This window comes from Calypte anna, chromosome 1 (assembly GCF_003957555.1).
Source record: "Calypte anna isolate BGI_N300 chromosome 1, bCalAnn1_v1.p, whole genome shotgun sequence".
NCBI classification, from domain to species: domain Eukaryota; kingdom Metazoa; phylum Chordata; class Aves; order Apodiformes; family Trochilidae; genus Calypte; species Calypte anna.
In genome coordinates, this window is record NC_044244.1 from 123962103 (window position 1) to 123988470 (window position 26368).

General features: G+C 38.4%; 1 protein-coding gene across 2 annotated transcripts in view; it reads right to left on the reverse strand.

The window, feature by feature from the left end:
* Nucleotides 1-26368, reverse strand: part of GLRA2 (glycine receptor alpha 2) — a 128940-nt gene that overhangs the window by 95493 nt on the left and 7079 nt on the right. Inside the window, exons 3-4 of one of the 2 annotated variants that reach the window (XM_008494769.2) lie at nucleotides 11349-11416; nucleotides 4194-4417 (exon numbers count right to left, since the gene is read on the reverse strand). In XM_008494769.2, the coding sequence (XP_008492991.1) occupies nucleotides 4194-4417; nucleotides 11349-11416 (292 nt within the window). Of the gene's footprint in view, nucleotides 1-4193; nucleotides 4418-11348; nucleotides 11417-11512; nucleotides 11581-26368 lie in introns of both variants that reach the window. The other variant, XM_008494768.2, reaches the window with a different exon arrangement.

Below are 26368 nucleotides of genomic sequence, written 5' to 3' on the forward strand. Positions count from 1 at the left end.
TACACTATCTCCTGCCTTGAGCTCATGTGGCTGCAATGCAGTGAAAATATTAAAAGGAGAGGAAGGCAATTAATGCAAAAAAAACCCCAAACAAACCAAACCTTCAATAAAACCATTTCAGTTTCTATCACTTTGCTAAAATAAGCTTTCTGGCAGATGCTAATATTCTGAGCTAGCCTGAAATGAGTTTGTGGGAATCAGGTAGCACAAATGGGGGGCTAAGAAAGAATGTGAAGGTTATTTAATGTTTTCCTGCATCCCACACGTCCACAATGGGACAGGGAAGATATGACCCTTGCCCCCTGAATGTAAAATCAGTACATCAGTGTACACAATGCAAAATCCAGACAATGCAAAATCAGACAGAATGTGACTGTGAGGAACAGGATTCTCTGCACTGTCACACAGGATTGTCACTCTTTCTGAGCGTAGTCCCCTACAAAATCTAATCCATGCAGAGATCATTCGAGGGTCAGGAGTGGATGAATCAAAAACATCTGAGAGGTGACATTATGTGGGTTCTGATTTTAACTCTCACTGTTTTTTCAGTATAAAAAATATACTCATCTTAAGCTAATTTTATTGAATGCAGCTATAACAAACCCCTCTTGTTCACTATTACCTGAAGAGGTCTTTAAAACAAAAGTTATAGCTATTTAACTTTTTTTCATATCCAAAAAGTGCAGCTGAGACTGATCTTGACCAAAGCCTGATTGTTTGCTCAATATAACTTTGCTGTAACTTATGACTTCTCAAAACACGTGCACCTCTAAGAGCTGTTGCTACATCTCTAGTGGCAATACTATATATTTGATGTCTTGAGTGGTGGCTGGGTCCCTGCCTCTCTAGTTCTTTCTGCAGTACCCATAGGTTTAGACCAGTTACCCAGATACAGAGCTTTAAGCTGCATATCGCAATATAGCATGATATCTGAGATCAAAACAAATGCCAAGGTAGTCATCTGAGCATGCAGCATCTATAAATAGGTTTAGGCTCCTAAAGTTATATGATTCATAGGTGGGTACATCAACCATGAACAAATCTGGCCTTATTTTCTATAACAACTCCCAGAGAATTAAATATAGATCTAGGAGTCTGCAAGAATGTGTATTGTAACTAATTATTTTACAGAATCACAGAACTGTCACGGTTGGAAAAGACCTCTAAGATCACTGCATCCATCCATCAACATCCCCCCAAGTAAAATAAAATAAAACTAAATTAAAAACATACTTATAATCTATATCTTTATGTCTATCTATGTATGTGTCTATCTATATCTATATATCACTGTGCCCACTAGAGTATGTCCTGAAGTTCCTCATCTACGTGGTTTTTCAATGGTTCCAGGGGTGGTGATTCCACTGCCTCCTAGGGCAATTTGTTCCAGCTCCTAACTACCCCCTCAGTAAAGACATTTCTCCCTAATAGCTACTCTAAACTTCCCTTGGAGCAGCTTCAGGCCATTTCCTCCAGTACTATCATTAGTTACTTGAGAGAAGAGGCCAGCATCCACTACCACCTCCTTTTGGGTAGCTCTAGAGAGCAATAAGGTCTCCTCCCATCTTTCTCTTCTCCAAACTAACCAATCCCAAATCCTTCATCCTCTCCTCATCGAACTTGTTCTCCAGACCTTTCACCAGCTTTGTCGCCCTTTTCTGAACTCACTCCAGCAGCTCAATGTCCTTGTTGTGAGGGGGCCCAGAGATGAACACAGCACTCGAGGTGCAGTCTCACCAGTGCTGAGTACAGGGACACCATCACTTCCCTTCTCCTGCTGCCCACACTATTCCTGATAGTTATGATGACAATATATGTCATGCCTACCATCACCAGTAAATGCAGAATAGCTTATGCCTCCCTGGGAAAAGGATGAAGAGCCTCACCCTTGCCAAGGAGTGTTATAATTCCCAGAGCCAAGCACCACAGTGGAGTTAACGCATGGGCTGGACCCTCACTGAATCTTCCATGGGTTATCTCAGCACTCATTGTCCTACAGAAAATGTCTTGTTTTAGTAAAATATGGAAAATGAGATCTAGTTCTGGGTGACCTTCCAAATTCCTTTCAGAAGAGACAGGTTTGGCCTCTGAGAACATTTAACAGAATAAGTAAGTTGTGACTCTGTGTGTAGCATATTACATGTTAGTGTAGCAAATGGGGAATAGGAATACCACTGTCATATAATAAACACACCTTGCTTCTTAGTTACCAGGACTTCTAAACTCATATAAGGACAGAGTATTTTATATTTATGTGAGGTTACCTTGACCTTGATTTTATAAATTTGGAAATACTTCAAAACAGCCTCTACAATTACTTCTTAGATATTTTTGTGAAGACATGTTTGTATGCTTATCACACTATATCATAAATGTTAAATCTAATGATGTCAGGTGAAGTGCTACTGATGCAGCAGTGAGAATGTAAGCATTATAATATTCTCAGTGTACTGAAACCAATCACTAAAACATTCTTGTTTGTTTTGACATAGTACAACTAAAAGCAAATGGCAACAGGCAGATGCATCTCACCCAGTATCTAGAGAATAAAGACAAGTTTTTCTAATTACTTCTGGCCTCAAGTTTCTGTACTCTGGAAAGTTTTCTTCACTGCAAAGTGCTAAAAAAATCATACGCTGTTAGAGGCACCAGGTAAACCTCCATTAATGCTTTGCCATAGAAATGAGGAACAATGAGTTTTGCTTAGTACTCCATTGTAATACTGCTTACTCTGCTTCAGAGAGATTTGCACATCACTGTGGGAGTTTCATAAACATGATGTGACAGCTCAATATATTAGTTTTCCAGTATGGACAAGTGTCAGGAGAATTATCCATCTGGATTCAGAACAGTGCCCAACTGCACTGCTCCCTCCAATAAGATGGTGTTTGATGTCAGGCAAACAAGCAGCTGCATTCAATTCTTTTCCAGAGTGAAACAAGAAATATTTGTGACAGCATATTTATCACTCTGCTAGTCTTACTTTTGTCCCTGTATTCTACTCTTTTTCTCAAATTGTTCAGATGCACCAAATTGAAACCTTGCTCAAAAAAACCCATTTCCTATCTACCATCCAAGATCCATCCAAGTATCCATCCAAGTATTTCGGGGGTCTTATCAAGGAACTTCCACAAGAATTAAGTAAATGGAGGAAGTGACACATTATTATTATTATTATTTTTTTACAATACTAAAGAATACATCTGTCCTGAACCGAGATCAATAGTAATTCCTTCTTTTATCTAAAGGTTTGTGACCCAAAATGCAGGTCACAAACAGAATGCCCTGTCAGAAAGAACTGCCTTCTAAATTAATCTGCCTTGCAGATGGATAATTCCACTAAACAGCCTGTTAAACAAATACTATCATGTTTATTTTCCACAACACGAAAAACACAAAAGCTGAGAAGCATTGCCAGGTACTTTTAAAAATACAATTGTAAAAGCAATAATGCAGGGTTTAGCAACTTTGTCTACCTATACGAAGCAATTAAGCATGCACAGTAAGCTGAATGTCAAATACTGCAGATTATTTGGTGCTGTTCATGCCTCTGCAATACAGTTCTGATTATCTGCATTTGTCTGATTTCACTAGGTCATAACAACTGATGTTGTGTCAGTGTTTACTAATTCAGCCTAAATCCAGTCACATGACACAAACATCAATGTACTTAGTATTAAAAAGTGCTTTCTGTATATCTGGTTATTTTTAAATGTGAACAGATACATCTGAATACTCAGTGACTTGCATGTCAAGCTTATTACATTTTGAGCATGTTTCTACGTAAGGTATTGAGCAGTCATTTAAAATACTTTCAAATCTGTTTACATTCATAATTCAAGCTACAAACTACAAGGCTTCAATTTCTTCTTTTTGTGAGAGGAAGGATTTGGGCTTACACTAATGTGAATTATTGAGATGCACCACTAAAGTTTTAGGCATCCTCAAGTCTCCAACAAGCCTAAGTACTGTTGTGGCACTACAGACTATTTTGCAAAATAAATGCTTATCTATCCTGTTATGATTAAGTCTCATTACAGTTACACACATGGGACAGTAAAAAATTAAAAATAAATAAAAAAAATAAATTCATGAATATACATTATGTTCTATCAGCCAAGTTACATTGAGAAACAACAGTGAGTGAGGGGAAAGAAGGTGATGAAGAGACAAAATAAAGGTAACTGGTTTACCTGATACTGTACAGCACTTTTCCAGTTTTAGAAATCCTCAGCAATTTGTTGTCTGTTGTGACATCATGGAAGTTTGCTCCCTTTTCATTGGCAAAGAATAAATCTGGCTTCCAAATAGAGTCCAACATAGAGGGATCCAAATCCAGGGAATCATCGGGATATTCACTGTAAGCCAGACGTGAGTCGTTCCACTGCTGTCTCAAAAAAATGTTCACTCTATAGTCCTACAGAAATGCCATGTAAAAAGGTTACTAAGCCACTCACCAACACTGGAAGCTCGCTGTAGCTTTCTTTATGCTCTTAGACTTATTACAGTACCAGCATTACAGCAAACATTTATGTTACCCTTTGTACATCAGAGTTGCCATTTAAAAATAAAGCAGTCTAATTGACATATTGAACCAAATAAACACAACTGGTATGTTTTCCAAATCAAAATTACTTACTGATGAAAAAAATAGTAACTGCAATCTCCAATATTAAATATAACCCTTTTTCAAATGCTATGGATTAACACAGAGGTACTTAGAAAGTCAAAAAGCATTAGAGCTAGATACATACAATTTCAACAAAGATTCTATAAAACTAGTAATTTCAATAAATTGCTTCCAATATGCAAATCAATTATTTCTAATGTACTCATGAATAGATCCTAATTTCAGTGAAACCATATTTGTATAGAAGAAATTAAATCAGCACTTCCTATTTACTGTTTGTATCCTTATTCTGACTACTATATGCTTTTCTCTGTATGTTCCTTCATTCACTCCTCCTTCTCTGCATCCCATTAAAATTGTTCTAAGTGCACTCTTCTACTCAGTGGTCTGCTAGTCACAACTGGCAAAGGCAGCAATTATTTAGAGGTTCATTTAGAACCATCATTAAAGATGTTTCAAGAACTGTCTATTAAAGGGGAGCGTGAAAAGAACTTTCAGGGTCTATCCTCTCTGGAGGGAATGGAAAGATGTTAATGCTTATTTTCCTTATCCTGAATTCCCAAAGTCAGCAAATAAGAGCTTCATCTCCCCCAGCTTTCCCTGCTATTGTAGCATATTTACCTGAAATTACTACATTTAACCTGCTTGTGTGCACTGTCTTAGGAATTCATCTACTTTTCCTCTAAAATTTAAATATTTAATACTGTCCAGATTAATTATATCATCAGAAGAAATAGGTAAGCAAATAAGTCTTCCAGCTGTACAAACCTCTCACATTTAGGATTTGCATCATTATATCAACAGTCCTTTAATGTGGCAGAACCATGATTTTGGCTTGGAAAATATGAGTTGACCTGGGTTTAAATTGGCCAGTGAACTGTATAGTCTAAAGAACTTGTTATCCTTGATATGTAAATAAATATTCTCACTCTGAGTAGAGCTGCAGAAAGCACCTTGGCCAATATGCAGACTCTATGACCAAGCTCCTCCAAGCTCCAGCATTTCCCACCCTACATTCAATAGGTCACAAGGTTTACAGCTGCCCTGACAGAATATTTCTGACATACAGACTGGTGAAATTTTTTAACTCTATGGGATAATGCTTTACAAACTCACTAGGAAGATGATTTTTCTGGATTTCTTTATCATTTTCATTTTGCTCTTTGGTAGATGTGAGCCAAAGCAGGAATGTCTACTAATCAGAACAAGACAGACCTGAGAGATCTGTCAAGAATAGAGTATTTACTGAAGATACTTACAAAAGCATCTATATCTTTTCACAAGCCCCTGTACTTATATGATGGTGTTGCTTCATACAGCTAAAGATCAAATACCTGCTTGCAGTTCTGAGCTAATGAAATGTTATCACATGTTGTGAGGATACACTGAACCTAAGCATACTTTCCCTTGTTTCTTGGTCTTAGAAACTGAGAGTGTCTTTTAAGTTTATATGGGACAGTTTTAGTTATAAAGTCAGAAAAGCACTTGATTTTCATTCTGCAGAAAAGAAGGCAGGAGTTTTCATCAGCAACTGCTGATAAAATAAAATTGCTAAAACTAGTTGTGCTACTGACTTTATTTGTTCTTTGAAATAAAATACTCAATGAAGTTTGTGGAAAGCAGGGGGGATATTTCCTCCCATGACACTGAAATCGTAAATCAGTCAAATCAGTAAATTGTTTTGAAACATCTAAAAATAAATATGCTTTCATAAACTTCAGTAGCTTGTTATTTAGATAACAAAATACAGTCTGAAAAATCCTTATTCATAGGAGAGCTTGCATATGATGATATATAGTATACCAAAAGCATAAATAATACCAATTGGATTACACTATCTTTTTCAGCATGTACCTTCATAAATATATCATAGCCATCACACTGATACACTTAGAAATGTTTTCTCTCTGCAAGCTTTGTTGTCAGAAACAAAACAGCACTGAAACCCTTCTTAATGTCTGATAGGCTTTGCAAGTATACATATATATGTATAAATATTTTAGTAAGAAACAAAACCAGAAATAGAATATAGCATGAACATCACAAAGCCATCACTACTTTTTTTTCCTGTGCTTGCAGTGTAAGCAGCTGAAAGGGAGGTGTGCTTATAGCGTCAGACTGAATCATGTGCAGAATTTTGAATTTGCTGCTACTGTGCTAACGTTGTGACTGTCTTCTGAAGAAAAATTCTCTTGAGAACAGTATCACAACACAGAGCTAAGGCAGATTACAGTATGTATCTTGCAAGTTCCTGAGGTGGGTAGACTGTGGCAAAGCATACCTACACTTCCATGAGTACACCTCAGATTCTTTCTTACTGCACCACTGCTCTGAATGAGAAGTGTGGACCTGAAAATTCAGTCTGTTACAACCCTGATACCAGTTCCTCATGGGAACTCTGTTACTCAGTTTTCCTCAGTTCTCAGGCCATAAGATCAGTGTATTGCTAACATACTAAAGGAATATTAATCTTGGTAGTTTCAGTAGATTTTGGAAGATTTGGAGACTGCATCGACAGAAATGCTCATGTATTGTTATTGGAATCTTGACAGAAATGGTCTTAAGGCAAGTTCATAGCCATCAGGTTCACTTCCCAGAGCTTCAGCAAAGCCCTGTGTCCCTTTGGCCTCATGCACTACTGCAGCAGGGGAGTACTGTGGAGCCCCACTGCATCCTCAGTGCTATTTTCTGCCCTAGAACTGATGCTTATCTTAGATTTTAGCCATTCTCCCATCTTCCCCTTCAGGCCAGGTGTTGGCTTCTATGTCTGAGGCAAATGAAAGAATTACCTTGCCTTCCATGCATAGGAGGGGCTTGCCAAAGACACTATTTTATCTCTCTAAATCCTAAATATGTGCTGGTTTAATGACCTATTTCAAGGCCATGCATCAGAAAAGCCCTTGGTGACCTAAGCATACATGCTCTCTCCACTGGTGTCCTTCAGTCTCTTATACAGTTAAAACTAAGCATGTGAATTAACCAGAAACTACTATGCTGGTTTGTATGTTGTTTCTAGTGGAAAGATTGCATCATACAGCTAGCCACAGCTAAGCTTTATCATTCCTAAATTTTTTTAATGAGTGGCATTTTTTTTCTGTTAACAGAAGCACTCAAAACACAACTGGAGCTTGATGCATTTACCCCAACAGAGAACCTGCTGCACCGTGCCAGTCATTGATTATAGGGCATAAGGACAACAAGAATGTCCTCACAGTCAGTTATTTCTGTAATTAGCAATTAGTTCATCAATGCCCAAACTGCTCTTAGCTTCTCCTACAGATGATAGCTAAAAAAATCCTGGTCATTAGCAACACTGAACATCTGAATTGTTTGGGACTCTGCCCAGCCTGATGTAGATTACTCATCTGTGATACTCAACTGCAGTCATGCTGTACAGTGAATTTTCTGCTGAATACTGCATGTGTGAATGCTTCCAAAAATAGGTACAGAGCTTACTGGCGTATCTGCTTTATTCAGTCAAGTTATTCAGAAACATCTTTTTCTCTTTCTTTGCAATAGGGCTTAAATAAAAGAGAATCGATGAAGGAAATTTCCTATGATTCCACCTTGACGCTGGCTTTTTTTATTTTTACTATTTTATTTTGGCATTATATATATATGTGTGTGTGTGTGTATAACTCTAACATGGAAGTAAACTATTTTCTTTGGAGAAAAAAATAATCATTTTTGATATTGTCCCATATGTGCATTATAATGCAGAAATACCAATAAGTACTCATTTTTCCCCTAAATTTTTAGAAACAAAACTCACAAAGACGCTGGGGAATTCATTCGCTTGGAGAGAACCAGCATAAAATCTTGTTTTATTTGTAAATGAAAGGTTTTATCTTTCAGATTAATATACAGGACAAAAGAGTTGTGCTGGCCTTTCACATAGGGATTAGTTTCATCCTGATGCCTGTCCTAATCAGAAAACAGAGGCTAGTCTTGCTAATGTTATTGAGAACCTGACTTGCTGAATTCAGTGGTTCTGGGGCTGCAGTCCTGTTTCCTGTATTCCCTTCTCCTGCTGAAAGCTTCTCTAAACAAATTTCCATCTCCCAGTTTTCCAATGAGCTGCTGCGGATTCTCCAAGTTATATTCTGATTATGTCCCTTCAGTACATATACATGGTTTCACTAAGCATTCCTGTCCTCTGAGACAGGAATGTCTCTATTGAATTTACAATCCAGGGGTTTAAATGAATCTTTTAGTTTTCCATCAAAACCATTAAGAGCATTTTATACAGAAAAATGAATCCTAGGTGTCAACAGAACTCGTTGTTTACCACAAGGGATGCCAACATTTTTACCAGATTATTACATCTATTTCAGAAAGGCAAAGTAGATGGAACAGTAATTGATGTCTGCCTCTCAGAGCAGTTTGAAAATATCCTGAAACCAGTCACACCAGTCATTGGAGAAGTAACAACATTAAGAAAACCATATCAAAACATTGAACAGCATCTAAGAGAAATCTTTCCACATTTCAGCAGATAGTATGAACAAAGCAAAATAAGAAAGCCAATAGTCTTTGTTTTCATCTATTTGAATCTTTGGCTGTTTTCAGCAGAATGTGTTAATGAACAGTGGCAAGGTGCACATTAACATATTTGATAGAAGGTAAAATGCAATGAGGGGATTTAATCAAAGCAATGGAGGAGTCTAATTAATGCAATCAGCATTAGGTCGTGCAAATAGTTTCATTGAATGCCATCTTGTAAAGCCAGTGATGTGCAGGAGTTTTGCTACTTAATGCTATGTGGATGCCTCTACACGCTCGGATCAACAGACTTGGCTGCATAAAGAGGGTTATATTCATAGCTGTCTTCTCAGAATCCTTCAAACAGATAAAAAAAATGAAGTTTAAAAAAAAAAAACTGAAAATTAAGTCTGTTGATAGTTATGTCATGTCAAAATATGTTTTTCCTGACATTAACTTCATGCTACTTTTCTTTTAAGGTGTTTTTAAAATATTACAGCTGCATATTTTAAAGCATTAGCTCAATTTTTAGTATATAGTTTTATTTTTTATAGCTTGTCATTTACAGAAGAGTCTTTCCCAGACTATTTAAGAAAGGAACCTGCCCTATGAATTCCTTGTCCTTTATCTCTAGAAAACATTGTGTCAAGGGGCTTTCTTAAAAAATATATATTTAGGACCAGGAGATTTTTTCCAATATTCCTTAGGCACCACTTTCTAAAATGGAGTTTTAGAATTACATTTAGAATTATGAATTACATTTAGAATTATGAATTACAATTGAATGTAAATGAAGTATTTAAATATTAAATATTTTGCTTTTCCTTATTAATGCAAGGATTTCAAGGCAATGTATATTCCATTAAAAAAAAAAAAGAAGTAAATTATACTTTGGTATACTTTAGTTCCTCTTGTGATTAGAAAGTTCATTTTTAGTTACCAAGAACTCAGTTCTACAGGTTGCTAAGCACGTTTTAGTGCCTCTGGTTTTAGCAAGTGCAGAAAGACCTGGACACTCTGTGGGAGTCCCCAGAAAACAGAGTTGTGAAACTACACTACAATTGCTTCAAAAGTGTCCATAGCATCTTGAGACAATGAGAATAACTCCTGCAAATTTTTAATGAAAGTGAGAGCACACATTTTTAGTTTATTTTATGGCAGTGGTGACTTGAAGAGTTCAAAGGCAAGATGGATTTTTCAATAGACCCTTTCTAGAATGGATTCAACACACTTCTATATGAGCACCTGATAATTATTAGGGGCTTCTCACATTGTTATAAGAAAACCATCAAAAATCTCTCTCTGCACTGTCTCTGATAGTCAGGGGGACATATGCTTGAATAAATAACTGATCATTTTTTGTTCATTATTTGAGAAAGCATGTTTCAGAAAAAATGTTTTGTTTTCTTTTGCAAGTTTTGAAAAAAAAATATAAAAAAATTTTAAAAGTTCACTTCTAGACTAAAAAAGAAAATAGATGGACCAAAATTTTCATTTTTTTTAACTTTACTTCCCTAATCCTGAATTTTGGTTATTTTAGAAAGAAATATCTCATCTTTAAGTGAAAAATAAAATTATTTATTATTATATATATCACATTTAAAACTCTGCCAGGTTTTTTTGGCCTTGTTTTGTTTCTGAGTCAAAGTACACAGTTTAATCAGCTGAGATGCCACCATTTCCACATACCAACTTAAACCTTTTCAGCCCAAGTCTCCTTATAGCTATACATTTCAGTAATTTGACTGAAATGATGTGATCACCTCAGTTAGTGATGTAGCTGCAATTTACAGAGATTCAGCCAAGTTAAACAAGGCCATAGTGGTGGCTCTGTCAGCACAGTCTGCAGCAGCAGAGAACTCAGCACATGATGGAAGAACAACTCAAAATCTGGGGCACTTGGCAGGGAGCCCCACAGCTGAGCTCCACCCATTCCTCTGCCTTTTCAGTGTTAATAAAACCTGAGAAACCTGGTTTGCAGTCACCTATTTTTGCTGCCATCATAGTCACTGCTGACTATGGTGCAGTCACTACACTTGCATGCTTAGACTTGGTAGTCAAGGTGAATAGTTTATGCATCTCTGCATATAGTTATTTTATGTTTATTTAATTTTATTCATCTGGGAGGTTTTTAGCAGCTTAATAACTTAGGAAATATTCCCATGTCCTGAGCATCTCTATTCTACATCATATCCCACTCCTTCACAAGATGGCTTCAATGACCAGTCCCACTCACCATTGTAGTTTCTGCTATTGAACCAAAGCTGTTGATAAATATGTTGCAGGTAACATTTACAGGAGGACCTGCAAGTTGAACAATAAATAGAAAAATTGACAGGTTGTGTTCATGACATATATTAAGTATTGTTGTTCTCTTGCCAGTGGCATCATAGCACTTACCATTGTGGTTTCTGTGACTGATCCAAAACTGTTGATAAAAATATTGCAAGTAACGTTTACTGGAGGACCTGTGGAATGCAATAAAAATGTTGCAATACACATTGAAACGAAAGTATAGATCCCTCAGCCTCCGTACAATCTGGTACAGGTGTGGCTGAAAACAAGCAGAAAGTGAGTTTTCCCAAACAGATCACATAAATATTGATCAAAAGAAAAAAACATCACCAACACTAATTTAATTAACCTAGTTTCACTGGAACTTGCTATATAAACAGACAGAGCTAGATCCTCTTCCATTTAGGGCTTTATGAGAAGAGTTGCACAAAAGCATCACTATTACAACTTTTTCTTTATCCACAGTACCACCACAGATTCAGCTTTAGCATTGCAACCACTCCTCACTCCCTTCTTAGACTTCAAATAAGATTTTCTCTCTGCACCTATTCCATTCAGTACACAAAAGCTTGGCATGAAAATTCCCAGCAAGGAACTTTTCACCTTGACACCAGCCCACTGAAAATGGACTTCAACAACCAGCTCTTCAGGCACCTGATCTGGAGCCGTCTGCCTTGCCCTAAACAAATACTTTAGCAATATCTGTTCTGCCTTGACACAGCTTTCATTTAAATAGCTCTTTGTAATCTCATCCCTCCCACCTCCTTTCCTGCTGTTCAGTAGTCACTGGTGTGTAGCAGAATGAATGGGGACTTGATATTTAATTAGTTATCTATTAGCCTCCTAGGTTTTTTAGGCATGATGAAATAAACAGGCATTCTCAACTGGATCAAAAAAGGATTAATACCAAATGCCTGAATTTCAGTGACATAAAAGTTGATACAAGCATTAAGAATGAAGTACTTTCTTCTCTCTTTTCTCATTATTAATTTTAATCACATAATTTGCCGTAATTAAAAAAATATACTGCAAAAAATGTAAATACCTACATGCAGTTTCATATTTGTAATTTGTGTATAATAATATAATTTCATGGGTTTTATTTGTTTATAATCATATAGTGTCATATTTAGATCTGAAATTGCTTGAAACAATGAAAGATGTAAACATATTGCTTTCTTTTTTGAAAAACTGAATGATAAAATAATGTGCCCAGTGAAGCCCAGTACACTATCAGCTTCCTAAGTGCTAGACCATCCATCTTTGAGGAAACAAACATTTCAGTTCTGGGAAGAAAATCACGACAGCAATGTGTTTTGAGGCTGCTAAATTCCACTGAAGTGAAGTTCAATTCAGATACTGAAACAATAATTAAAAAACAAACCCTACTTTCTTTTTATGTTGTAAATGTATTTTCACTTTCAACATCAAACTAAAACAAGACAAATACTGTTCTATTCTACCTCTGTAGTATTTTGCTTTTTTTTTTTCTTTTTTTCTCAATGATGTTTCCACTAGCTGAGCAGCTTGGTCAACATATTTCTCTTCCTTGTTGAACATTATGAAGCTCCTGTTGGCACATTTCTGCAGCCTATCTAGTTCCCTCTGAATGGCAGAACAATACTCTGGAGCATCAATCATTCCTGCCAGTCTTGTATCTCCTGCAAACTTGTTGAGGCTGTACTCTGTCTCATCAGCCAGGTAATTCCATTTACTTAGTCTGTTCTGATAGTTTGTCTATGAGGACTGGTCAGAGACAGGACCAAAAGCCTTGCTAAATCTGAGATCAACAACATCCACTGCTCTCCCCACCCCCCTGAAGCCAGCAAGCCATCATAGAACCCTGTTAGCATGGTCAGAAATTATTTTGCCCTCATAAATCCATGCTGAATACCCCCAGTCCTGTCCTTCATGTCTGGAAATCTGGTTTCAAGGGTGGTTTACTCTTGGCTTTGAGGTAAGGCTGGCCAGTCTGTAGCTTCCTTCTCCCTGTCCTTCATGAAGATAGGAGTGATTTTTTTTCCCCGTGATGAGGAACCAGTCAACCTCTTCCAGTCAACATAGCCTTTCAAAGATCAGTAAAAATGGCATCACAGTGCTATAGCCAGCTGGCTCAGCACTCCTGGCTCTTTCCTATGTAAACCCCAGGACTGTGTTTGGTTTGTCTATGTAGCCTGAGTCTTCTCCACTGAGTTTTTCATCTGGCCGTTCCAGAGGTCTCAGAGGTATGGGATTCCTTAAGACCAGACTTATCAGTAAAGACTAAGCTGAGGGAGGCAGTGAGTGCTTTGACATTTTCCAGTTTTCTTTGTCAACTTTTCTTTAATCTCAGGGTGTTATGTTTAATGTCCCCAAAGCTGCCATATGTGAGCACCACAGCTTACAATTCCTGAGTGCCAATAAAACACAGTAAACATCCTTCCCTAGGTTAGGAAAGGCGCTAATGCACCACTGACTGCAGTTCAGATGTACACTTAAGCAGGGACATGGTAGACCACTGTATCTTAAAACAAAATACCTATTTCCCTGCATCTTTCTACTCAATTGTATAATCTCTATTACTTGCCTTCTGCTACTAGGTGAGGAATAGTATTAGAATTCAGTAAACTTAATTAGTTCCAGCAAAACTATGTTCTCCTAAGCCCCAGAGTTTTCTGGAAAGAGCTTTATTGGTGAGATACTACCAATTCTTTTTTTTTTTTCTGACTATTTATATTCATTTATAAACATTAAAAGTGTAATGCAATATTTGCAATGAATTGAGAACATCAGACAATTACCAGAGGATCTTAAAAATTAACATTTGGCCATATAACTTACAGATTCTGAGTTAAAAGTCCAACTTTCTCTTAAAATCAATCTGCTAGTGAAGGGATTTCTAAATGTGCAAAGAAGCACACACCAAATGAAATAGAAAAGAACAAGGCAACTAACTGAGCACTGAAGTTTTCAATGCTTTTATTATTTTTTATTGATTTTTTTTTCTACTGTTATGTTATTCCATTGGGGATGGAGTCTACAGGTGTACATCTTAAGGAAGAAGTGCACTTAAAAGAGGGCACAAATCATCACTTTTTCCAATGAAACATTTCACGTACTCAGTCCTATGAGATTTTTATTTTAATCTACTAATTCATTTAAAATGAAAGCAGTAAACTTCTATGAAGTATAGCCAAGGTTTTAGAACATAATCTAAAACTCTTCAAAGGCAATGAAAACGTTTCATTTTACTTTAGTGCCCAAAATCTAAAAAGAGGTGAAATTACCTCTGAAATATTAAGCAATGTAGAATTTACAATTTAAAAACTTTTCCCCCTAGTTTTGACTTTGTCACCTCCAATGCAACAAGGTGCCAAGGTTCAAGTGCCTTTTAGGTACATGCCAGATAATTAAAGTAATTTTCAAGTCATAAGTAAAATGTCTGCTTCTTGACTCAGGAAAAACAAAAGAAAAACAACAACAACAACAAAAAAAAGCACAACCTAAACAACCAAAAGAAAACCCAGACCAGGTAACTAATGCTCAAATCCATCAGAAAGTCTGATTAACAGCTCAGATAGGACTTCTGCTCCCTGCAGCTCCCATTCCCCTGCAGCTCCCATCCCCCTGCTTCTTCAGGGGTTCTTTTGTTGCCACCACTTGATGGGACTCTCCAATACACATCCCTCTTGAAGGGCTCTGACATTATAATGTGTCGTACACTTCCCATGTCTGCAGGGCACTTAACACTTACAGAAACTGTTCAGCAGTCCCCTGCTATTCTTACTGAATATTTCCTCGAGTTTGCTGTGGCATACTGCCTCATACATTCCGTACCAAAGGTGGCTGTGACCTTGCCATTGTCTGGCTAGATGGTTGTTGGGGGTTGAACCTGGCTAGGCATCAAGTGCCCTCCAAAGCCATTCTGTCACTCTCCCTCTGCAGTCCCCCTGGACAGGGGAGAGAAAATAAAGCAAAAGGCTCATAGGTTGAGATACGGACAGGGAGATCACTCAGCATTTATCACCATGAGCAAAATAGACTAGACTTGGGGAAAATTAATTTAATGCATTACCAGTCAAAGCAGAATAGCATAATGAGAAGTAAAAACCAAATGTTTAAACACCTTGTCCCCACCACACCCTTCTTCCCAGACTCAACTTTACTCAAAAATTCTCTCCCTCTTCCCCCACAGTTAATCAGGGGGACAGGAAACGTGTTTTAGGGTCAGATTATTATATGTTGTCTCTGCCTCTCATTTCTCCTCAGGGGAAGGAATCCATACACTCTTCCCCTATTCCAGCATGGGATGCCTCCCATGGGAGACAGTCTTCCATGAAATTCACCTGTGTAAATCCTTCCTACATGCTACAGTTCTTCATGAACTAATAACAAGTACTGATCCTCCAGTACTGATGACACACAGCCTCAAAGCTTCCTTCTTTTGGTAGGTTATTGAGAAGATTTACTTGTACTCTTGCTCTGGAGATGATTCTATCTGTAATTAATCATATCCATATTCTTACATCCATCCCAACTGCCTTTTGGTGTACAGTCTCCAGGCTGCACCTGGCAGCCTTTTCATCTTCACATTAATTTCAGCCATGTAACTAAAATGTCCTTAGTGGGAATATTATAATCATATAAGAGATATAAAACAAAACCTGTGCACTTGCCAATTTTCTTTGATATGTGTACTTATTAAGGGGTTTTGTAAGCAAACTACAGTACACACACACAAACACAAAGAGAACTGGGCAAAGCAATAAGATGTGGAAGCAAAAATGAAAGATAATGAGGCAGAACCACCTTATGGAATAACAGTGAAGATATTGGCAAGACATTTGCGGATCAGTGAAGAATCTTGTGTTTTTCTCTATACTTAGTATTTTTGGTCTACTTTCTGACTTCAGGCTGTGTCAGTGGAAAGAGTTTTGCCTCACCATCTTGGGTGTTTTATTTTGTTCTGTATACAGGGGAGAAAGGGGAGCTGAACTGCCCTTCTTCCCTTAACACAGAGGGAAGGGTAAGGATCAAGATGTCTTTAAAAGACTAAACTCAGTCCTGTCTGAATCTGGGGATAGAGCAGGGATCCAGGAACAGGACCAAATGAGGAGGCAGCAATCCCACCAGGGGCTGAGCCTCCCTTGGTCTGAGCAGCAGGGATTTCATGTCCAAGCTCAGATGAAGGACAGGCTTAAAATAAGTGTGAGGCTAGAACAAAGATCCACATGCTGAGCTGAGTACTGGTAACACAGATCCCAGGACAGCAGGGGAGGGTAGAAGAGCTTGTTGGAGATGGTTTAACAATTGCCAGTTCTGAAAGCATCCAGGTTTTTAACAATCATTTCTCCTCAACTAAACTGAACAACCTCCAACATCCAGCACAGTCTGCGATACCTGAAACAGACCTAATCCCCATGGAGGACTCTGGTTTTGTAGTTTCTACAGGTACCTGAATTCCTGCCTCAAGAGTTCGCCAATCATTTCTTCATGACCCTGCAGGCACATCCCTGTAAGTCAGAGGGCAAGGCTGCTGGGATCCCTCAGCTGGACAGCAAGTTCTTCAACACTCAGCTTCCTCTCTGCTCAGAGGCAGGCAAGATAAGGACTGTAGTGCTATCAATGGCAGTACAGCCAGTTCTGTGGCCAGGGTCCATGGATATTGGGCTAGGGAGAGAAATGCAGCTTTGATACACTAAAGAAGTTATTCTGAGCCATGGGGATGCTGCAGCTACTTCAGAAGCAGTGCAGCTTGTATACTGGTTTTCAAGGATCTGTATAATGCATAGTTAAGCCCTGAGGCTTAATTTTGGGCCCTGAGCCCATAGTTAAGGATGAGAAAATTTACATGATTTAACTTTTGTTTAATTTCCTGGTAAGAAAGCAGGAAGTAGGCCACAGGTAGTCTTTATTGCAAGGTAAACTTACTCTCTTTCCCTATAATTCTGCCTTTGGGCAACACCAATGTTTTCTTCCGTTTAAACATCACTATCTCATTAGAGTGCTAACAGCAAGGGAGATGTATCAGTCACAGGAGGCAAAAAGCATGACACGAAGACAACATTGTTACCCTAGGCTTACAAATTAAGGCAACATTTTCTTGCTGGGGGGAGATGCTTTTAATTTGTGAGGTTGTTTTTCTATGGGATTTGCAAGGAGTGCATCACCCTGGCATCCTAAGTATAATCATGACCAGTAAGTAGAGAATATCTTCTTGAGAAGCATTCACTACAATCCAATGTTCCATAGAAATTATTATGCTTATGTGACTTATATTATTAATTGATGACAATTCTACTTACTAAACAAGCAGACAAAACTCCAAATGCTGAAAAAAATACAAAGGCAGAGATCTCAGGAACCCCTGAAATACACTAGTAGTATAGTACTTTGCACAGGTGCAATTTGCCAGAAAAATCAAAGGCAAAAGACACCCCAACATCTGCTGGAAAAGTAGTACAGCAAGCTGTAGGAAAGCCAAGAGTTCATTGAGGATAACTTCTTAAGCTAGATAATGAACTCTCCTACCAGAGGAGATGCGATCTGGACCTGATAGTCACCAACATAAGTGAGCTAATTGGTAATGATGAGATTGGAGGCAACCCAGGCTGCAGTGATCACACCCTGATGGAGCCCAGTCCTGAGGGGTGAGAGTCAGTCAAAGAGTAAAGCCAAGACCCTGAATTTTAGGAAAGCAAAATTCCAGCTATTTAAGGAATTCTTCAATAGGAATCCCTGGAAAACTGCCCCCAGGGACAAAGGAGAAGAACAGATCTTTAAGGATGCTTTCCATAGAGTGCAAGAGCTCTTGATCTCCAGGTCCAAGAAGTCAGTAAAGGAAGGTAAGAGACTGACATGGCAGAGTCAATACCTTCTGGCCACACTTAAAAGGCAAGAAGGAAATGTACAGGCAGTGGAAGCATAGATATGTATCCTGGGAATAGTGTGGGGACAGTTGTCCTGTCCCTGGTTGTGTAGTAATGGGATTGAGGCCAAGGCAGAGCTGGACTTGGCAAGGGATGCAAAGAGTAATAGTAAGGGCTTTTACAGGTATGTCAGCCAGAAGAGGAAGGTCAAAGAAAGCCTACCCTCCTGATGAGCAAGAACAGCAAACTGGAGGCTGAGGTGCTCAATAACTATTTCCCTCAGTCTTCACTGGTACCCTCTCTTCCCACACCTCTTGAATGGATGGACTGCAAAACAAGGACTGGGGGAGACAAGTCCCTTCCACTGTGAGAGAAGATCAGGCTTGTGACCACCTAAGGAACACAAACATCCATAGGTCTATGGGATCTGATGACATGCATCCCAGAGAACCAAGAGAATTGTTTGATGTAGTTGCCAAGGGACTCTCCATGATATTTGAAGTGCTATGGCAATCAGGTGAAGTCCCTGATGACTGGAAAAAGGGAAAAATTGCACTCAAAAAAAAAAAAAAAAAAAAAAAAAAAAAAAAAAGACTAGAAAGGAGAACCCTGAAATCAACTGATCTGTCAGTCTCAACTCTGTGTCTGGAAAGGTAGTAGCTGTGAAGTACAGTTTACACTTCTGGAGAGACAGGATGCCATCCAGAGACACCTGGACAAATATGATGGAGGGATGGAACACCTGCCTTATAAGGAAAGGCTGAGAGAGATGGGGTTGTCTCTTGGGAGACCTTGTAGCAGCCTTGATATACTTACAGAGGGCCTAAAGAAAGATGGGGACAAACTTTTTAGCAGGGCCTGTGCTGATAGAACAAGGGGTGATTGCTTTACAATAAAGGACGGCAGATTTAGACTGAATATAAGGAAGAAATTTTTTTACAATGAAGGTGGTGAAATACCAGAACAGGCTGCCCAAGAGGTGGTAGATGTCTCATCCTTGGAAACATTCAAGGTCAGGTTGAATGAGGCTCTGAGCAACCTGATCTAGTTGAAGATGTCCCTGTTCTCTGCAGGGGGATCAGATTAGGTGACCTTTAAACCCAAAACATTCTGTGATTCTATGGTTCTAAAATAATTGTTGTGCTTCATCAAGCTAAACCAAACATCCTCTGAAAGTTCATCTGTCATATATAATAACTTAGCTAGCTGAGAATGCCATATCTCCTGGTAGGAATGTGGCAACAGTTTTGGATGCTTTCTGTTGCATCTGAGATTCAGAGTTCTATTCTGTGATATCAATATACATTCATAATCAGCTGAATAAGGCTAATAGCTACAAAGGTACCTAGAGAGCCAGATCAAGACCTGCAGACACATTGAGGTTTCTAAAGAATTTTAGGCCTCTCATTCTCACTGATATCATTGATCTGAAACACTACAGAGTATCTGAGGATTACATAAGTAGTACAGATAATTTTTCCCTAGTTCCAGCTGCCTGTTTCCCAAAGTGCACTGCAGACACAAACCCACATATAAGTAAACAAAATGACATCAAGAGGACCTTTCTCTTACATCAGTGTTAAGATGCTTTCCTTCACTTAGTTAACTGCAGAAAACATCTGAGCAAAAATCCAGCCTTATGACATGACCTAAATATAAAAAGGGCATGTCACATTCCAAAACTGAAAGCTCCTCTTCAGCAAAATACCACTGAGAAGTCATAAGACAAATGCTCCAGTGATTGTCAGATCCAGGTGATTACAGCATGAGTCACAGAAAGAAAATATCTCTGGAATAAGTACAGCTAAAGCCATCTATATAAATATATAGATTGGCATAGACTGAGGTCAAAAGTGAGTAATCAATTTCTGAAGTGGCATCTGAGTTTTTATCTGTAAGACTATTGCTGAATATAATGGGAGTCATGCCAGTAAAATCCTATCAGCATTTCATGAAAGGAGAATCCCCGCTAAGATGCACTTTCCTGTGCCTTAAAGCACTTGTGAAAATTGTAGGACTGACAAGCTTCACATTCAGAGAATGTCTTTGTCCACAGACCCAGGTTTGGAAGAAGAAGGTAAGTCTCACACTACAAAACCTCTTCAGTTCTGCATTTGGCATTAAATGACAGTCCAGACAACAAGTTCATTCTTCCTTGCCTCTTTCTGCTGGGGTGATAGCAGAAACATATATTACTTTCATCTCTGGGGTGCAGTGGGATATTTCCACATAGGTTATCTGATAGAAACTGCACAAGAACAATTTTCAGGCACTATTTTATTTCATTTCACAAACCAGGAGCTCAGGAATGAAATGCCATTTGAAACAGCTAACATGCTCCTCATTTACCCAGCTAACCTGAGCTAGTCTACAATGAATAGATACCCACAGTGGTCACGATGGGTTTATAAAGGCACTAGAGCTAAGTTTCACACAGGTAGTCTGAGGGCTGCTACTCATGGCAGACTGGAATGCACTGGAGATCATCAACCTCAGGCATTATAGCTTGTGTTGAGATCTGTGTCATCCCACTGGGGTGCAGAGCACCTCTGAGCAAATTTCTTGAAAGCTAACTCATATTTCTACACAAGCCTCAGTCACACTTGTGACTGAGTGCAGCCAGAGTTAAAGCCTTCCAAATGTAAATGAGTCTGTGGAAATAAATCTTTAAAAAAGTGAATCAGAAATCTTACATCCAGAAAATTCCCATTGGAACTACAAACTTATGGCTCACAGTTACTTAGTACCTATGTCAACTTTGAAAATATTCAGATAAATGCTTTCAGTCTTCATATGTCCATCAAACTATTTTTTTTCCTCTGAGCTCTCCACTCTTCTTTCAAATCTTTCCATTCCAAGTCATTAGAAGCACCTCACTTTAGGGCATCTCTTTCTGAAGGCTTCCTTCCTCCAACACAACAGAGCAATGGGTAACGTTTGGGGAAATTTATTGTTTCCTTTCTTTACTTTTCTCATGACATGAAAAATCCAGGCACCTATTTGTCTTCTTATCACAAAACAGCGCTCAATGAAGTGAGCAAATGTAAGGGAGAGGGTCTTGACCTCACCAGGTGGCAGAGAGGCCCCTTCACACCTTTTTAAAACTGCTTGGTTGCTTTGCATTAATGAAGACAAGGCTTTTGGTTGCTGATCAGCATGTGAACTGCATACTGTCTGCAGAGACCTAGGACACTCCTGACTGTGGTTAAACAAAAGATAGTATTACATCTCTAGCCATGAAATTTGCACTCCAGCATAGGGTCAGTCAAGCTCCTCCTGGGTAATCTTATTTTTAATAATGTTTTATGAAGTCAGCGTTGCCAATTCATCCGAGAGACTGCATGGAACCACAAGATAAAAATTGTTCACTGAGATGAGAAGGCAGGAGGGAAGATCTACTTAATGGAAAAAGAAGTACTAATAATATAACAATATTGAAATGTTGTCAGCCCGTTTAGGCTTCTATTTTCAGTCAAATTGATCTGCTTCTTTCTATTTGGCATACTCACCCCAGAATATTTATTTAAAAGAAAAACAAATTGGTATTTGGTTCATTTCTCTCTAAATATTTCTTGCTTTGTTCCTTCTCTGTGATTCTGAATTTGTGCTGAAGAAATTAATAGAAGCTCAGTTATAAATGCCACTCAAAGACAGGACTTGGTCAATACCTCTTTGTGGCCACAGAGAGGTCTTGGAATCAATTTTAATTCCTTTTTTTTTTCTTCTTTTTTTTTTTCTTCCTTTCTCTGCGAACAGATGTTCACTTTATTTTACAATTCTTTACAGTTCTGCCATATTTTATTTTAATGTCTCCATAATGTTTCTTGCTTTATTGTCAGAAGGCATACTCGGGACTTAAAGAAAAAGAGCAGTTTGGGTGACTACCATGACTGAGCAGACATTGATTTATGGATGCTAGGAATTATAAACCAAATGATAGACAGGAAACAGATGAACAATGGGATTTATAGAAACAGAATGGCTGAGGCATAGGGACATATGACAGCAGAAGCAGTCAGGAGCTGATATGTGGCAATCTGCAACTGGCCAGCAACACACAGACCCATATCCTCACCTTATCTACCACTAATAAAATAAAATAAAATTTTCCTTTTCTTTTCAAACCTTTCCCATTTTTTTTTTTACCTCCTCATTGTTAAATTCATTTCCCTAAAACCTGCACAGGATATTATTTTGAAATTAATTCCTCCCTCCTGACTCTCAGCTTCAATGCTCCCATCATCTGATCTATTGCCTGCTTAGCTCAACCTCCCTCCTACCTTTCCCTCTGGGAACCCCTTCTGTGGTCTCCCACATCCTCAATATAAAAAATTATCTGTCTTTTAACTGCATGACATCCTTAAGACACTTCATGGGTGTCTTTCACAAGGAATTTTTTCAGTCACCAATTCTTCCTGGATATATAAAATGGCTGGAAAATTGGTAAAGAGAACAATAACTCTTCACTAGCCTAGAAAATAAGCATCTTACAGACTGACTGGCTGACTTTTTTATCAATACCAAACTAGCTCTTTGATGCAGGACACTCACTGCACTGCTGTGAGTCGTATCATAGTGTCCTTCACATCAGCTCAGAGATCTGCTGACATAAAGCATGTTGCAGGGTCAGGGCTTCTTGTCTTTTTTTGGTTTGTACCACCAATAGTCATGCTGAGTAGGAGTCTCCTACAGTCATTGACATGACACTGAATCCACTCTGAAGAGCTTATTGGGCAGAATTGAATCTGTCCCTAATTATTTATAACTTTTATGTGTCTTTTTTTCTTGTTTTTTGTTTGGTTGCGTTTTTTTGTTGGGTTTTGCTTGGTTTTTTTAAAGTTAAAATATGTTAAAATCTGTTTGTGCCTTACCTCAAACAAAACACACCTCAGAAGTGTGACAAAACCAAAATTCTCAAGGGTATGGGGCCAAAGAGTGCAAAATTATTCTCAGGAGTGTAGAGCCAAGAAGACGCAAAATCCTCCCAGATGTTTACTTTTAGGATGGTTCCTATAACCAGACTGACCAAAGGCTTTTAACACGTCAGACTGTTCCATCTGATGGGATATCAACATCTGGAAAGGAAAACTGCTGCAACCTGAATCTCATATGTGGCCTCATCTTCACTTCAGTTTGGTATGAATGAGAGCATGTACATTTATATCTGGAAACAAAGGTCTTTGTACATATGCTTCTGGTTTGGCCCTATACATGTAATTTGTATTTATCTCTTCAATAACTGCTTTAAATTGCAGTGTGAGAGTTTATAGCAGCATTCCAGTCAATATATTACAGTTATTTAAAATAATATTTAGGACTAATTCTTTATTGGACATAATAAAAAACACAAGAAGAAAGAACAACCCTGATAAGACAGTTTTATAACCTAAGGTTGAGAATCCAAGTTCCCCTTCTTCTCCTTTCTCCCTGGTACAGTGAAGTTTGAATTCTTTGCTGGACAATGGACTAATGAGAATTATTTATAGTCCCATGGACTGGATACTGAACCCTTTAAGCTGAAGGAAAATTGGACTGTTTATTGTAGAGGAAAGCAGACACTGTTTTGGGTTTGTGGGTTGTTTTTTTGTTTTTTTAAGAGGTGACAGTGCCACCATGGGAGGAATCCCTTTCCCATGGGATATGAGGCAGGCTCTGAGACACCTGTTCCCCCCAGGGAGAAGGAGGTGGAGCAGTGCATCAGCAGAGTGCCTGGATTTGTCTTAGGAATGAGGTGGGAGCTAAGTGAGGGAACCTGTTGCAATCCTGGACACACTCAGAAGCAGAACTGAGAGGAACTTTAAAAACAGTAAAGCATGGCCAGCTTTCCCCACTAGGTGACCAGGGGTTTCCAGAGTGTTTTATTTGTGAACTTATATTCCACCTATGCCCTGTTCTAAAAGCTGCTTTATTTAGTGGCTCGTAAAGCCTTTATGCTTCCACTCTTCTCAGCTGCTGATGTGTAGGTAAGGCAGAAGGAGGAATCAATGGATCTTCATGCCATTGCAATACTTGAAGACTGTTAGTAGCTGGCACAGTTCAGATAAGCCACTAGACTGCTCTGATTTATCCTTGGTAAGTAAATAAACACTTGGTGAATGTCACTTCTCTTGCATGTTTTCCAGAATCAGAGCCTTTATATTTTTGAACTTTTTTTTTTTTTTTTTTTTTTTTTTTTTTTTTTTTTTAATTTTAGCCATGGACTTGGTGTTTATGACACTGGCAGATCACTGTTTATACCAGGCATTTCGTACCTTTCATCTTAGAAGTGTATCAGACCCTGCACAACCCTGCCTGTATCATTCTGGGGGACTCTTTTCTGCAGATGGTTAAAATAATTCCTTTCTGTAAAAGATTGTGAAATGCATATTTGGAAGCTGAAACATCAAACATACTTTTTCTGATGACTTAATCAGAGATTTATATTCATATTTCCAGAGGGGAAAAAAAAAGATAATGAAGCTGTCTAATATAACTGCATACTCCTGCTTCATGTATATATGTTCCTACTTATTATATCACTGCATGTAATAGGTTTGCAGTTTACAAATATGTATATTTGTAGTAAATTAAGTGTACTTGTTTTTTATATATTCTATATATAAATCTCATGTTTCCCAAGGCAGCTGAAAATAATAAGATCCTTAATGAGTGACCCTGAGGCACTGTCTCCAACTGTATAGAAAATTTAAATCTAAACATGACGCTTGCTGTGATGAAAACAACAAATGAAATTAGAACACAATCAGAGCAATAATGTCCCCTGCTTTAATACTGAAGGTCTTTGGTTCTGCCTTGACATTCGTCTTTCATAAATTCCCTTGGTAGTTTATGCAGGAGCAGACCAATATTCCCTGGTAACAGCCAAGTCCATTGATATCTCTTAATTAAACCACTGGTTTTGAATAAAGGCAACCCACCAATGTCATATGGATCACTGCTGCCAATCTTTTAACTGTAAAAGAGGAGCAGGGACAGATCCTCAGCTCAGACACCAGGCAGCACTGGTTGGCTTGGTCTTACACTGCTGCATGCTCAAAGCCTTTCTGACTTTTTTTGGAGGGAGCTGGCTGCAGGAAGCTCAGAGAGAGCTCCAAGGAATGAGCAAATAGTTAAGCAGCACAGGTAACCAGGGGGGCTGCTGGAGCTTGCTGTATGGCCCCATTTGTCTAGAAGCCTATACATAACCTAGTTGGCCATAAAACTGACCCAGCTTATTCATGGGATATAATCTGAAATTTAAGAAAGAGGAGAAGAATGACAAGATTTATATCTCTCTTTAAAAGCAATTTTAAAAGAAGCACAATTAAAGGAATCCTTCTGTGTTTGCAGTAAATAGGTCTTTGCATGCCCCCTAAGGTAGGGGCTGAACATTCTTTCCTTAGCTACATTTTTGTAGTTGGAAAGAAATTAAACAACTACAACCAAACCTGATATCCTTTGGATAAGAATCCTTGTGCAGCATCTAACCATGCAGTGAGATTTCTGTACTCAGCTTCACCCAAGAACAAAATAAAGCTGTAGATGTGTTTCAAGGCAGAAAATAAGACAGAAGCATGTCTCCCAGATAAAGGATGCTCAGACATCTCATGCAACCTCTGTTTAGGGAGTGCAATGGACTGAGCACATTCAAAAATTGGCCAGGTAGCCTCCTTCCTTCTTACAATGAACCTTTAACTCATACTCTACAATGGAAATGAACTGACAGTGTGCACTTCCAGACTACATCCTGTCATATGTGGATGGCATGGCACGGATGGCCCTTTGAGACTCAAACCATGTGGGCAATAGCCCAGTGCAGGATAACCACTGCATCCAACTTCATGGCCAGTAGTCATTAGCAAGTGAAGTCTGGCTTTGGGAAGGTTGTCAAACACTGGAAAAAAAAAATCTCTGCAGCCGCACAGCCTACCTTTGATATGCTTTTCAAATTTTCTATTTATAGGTTGTTTTCACCACAGGTAATTATTGTGAAGCGTCACATCTAGACCAAGGTTGACTTATTCAGACATTGCCTCTTTCTAGCACATAGCTAGAAACTGCTTTTATTTATTAAGCCTGCTGCCACTAATTTCATCCTTAAATTTCATTCATTGTTTTCCATTCATGTTTTTTC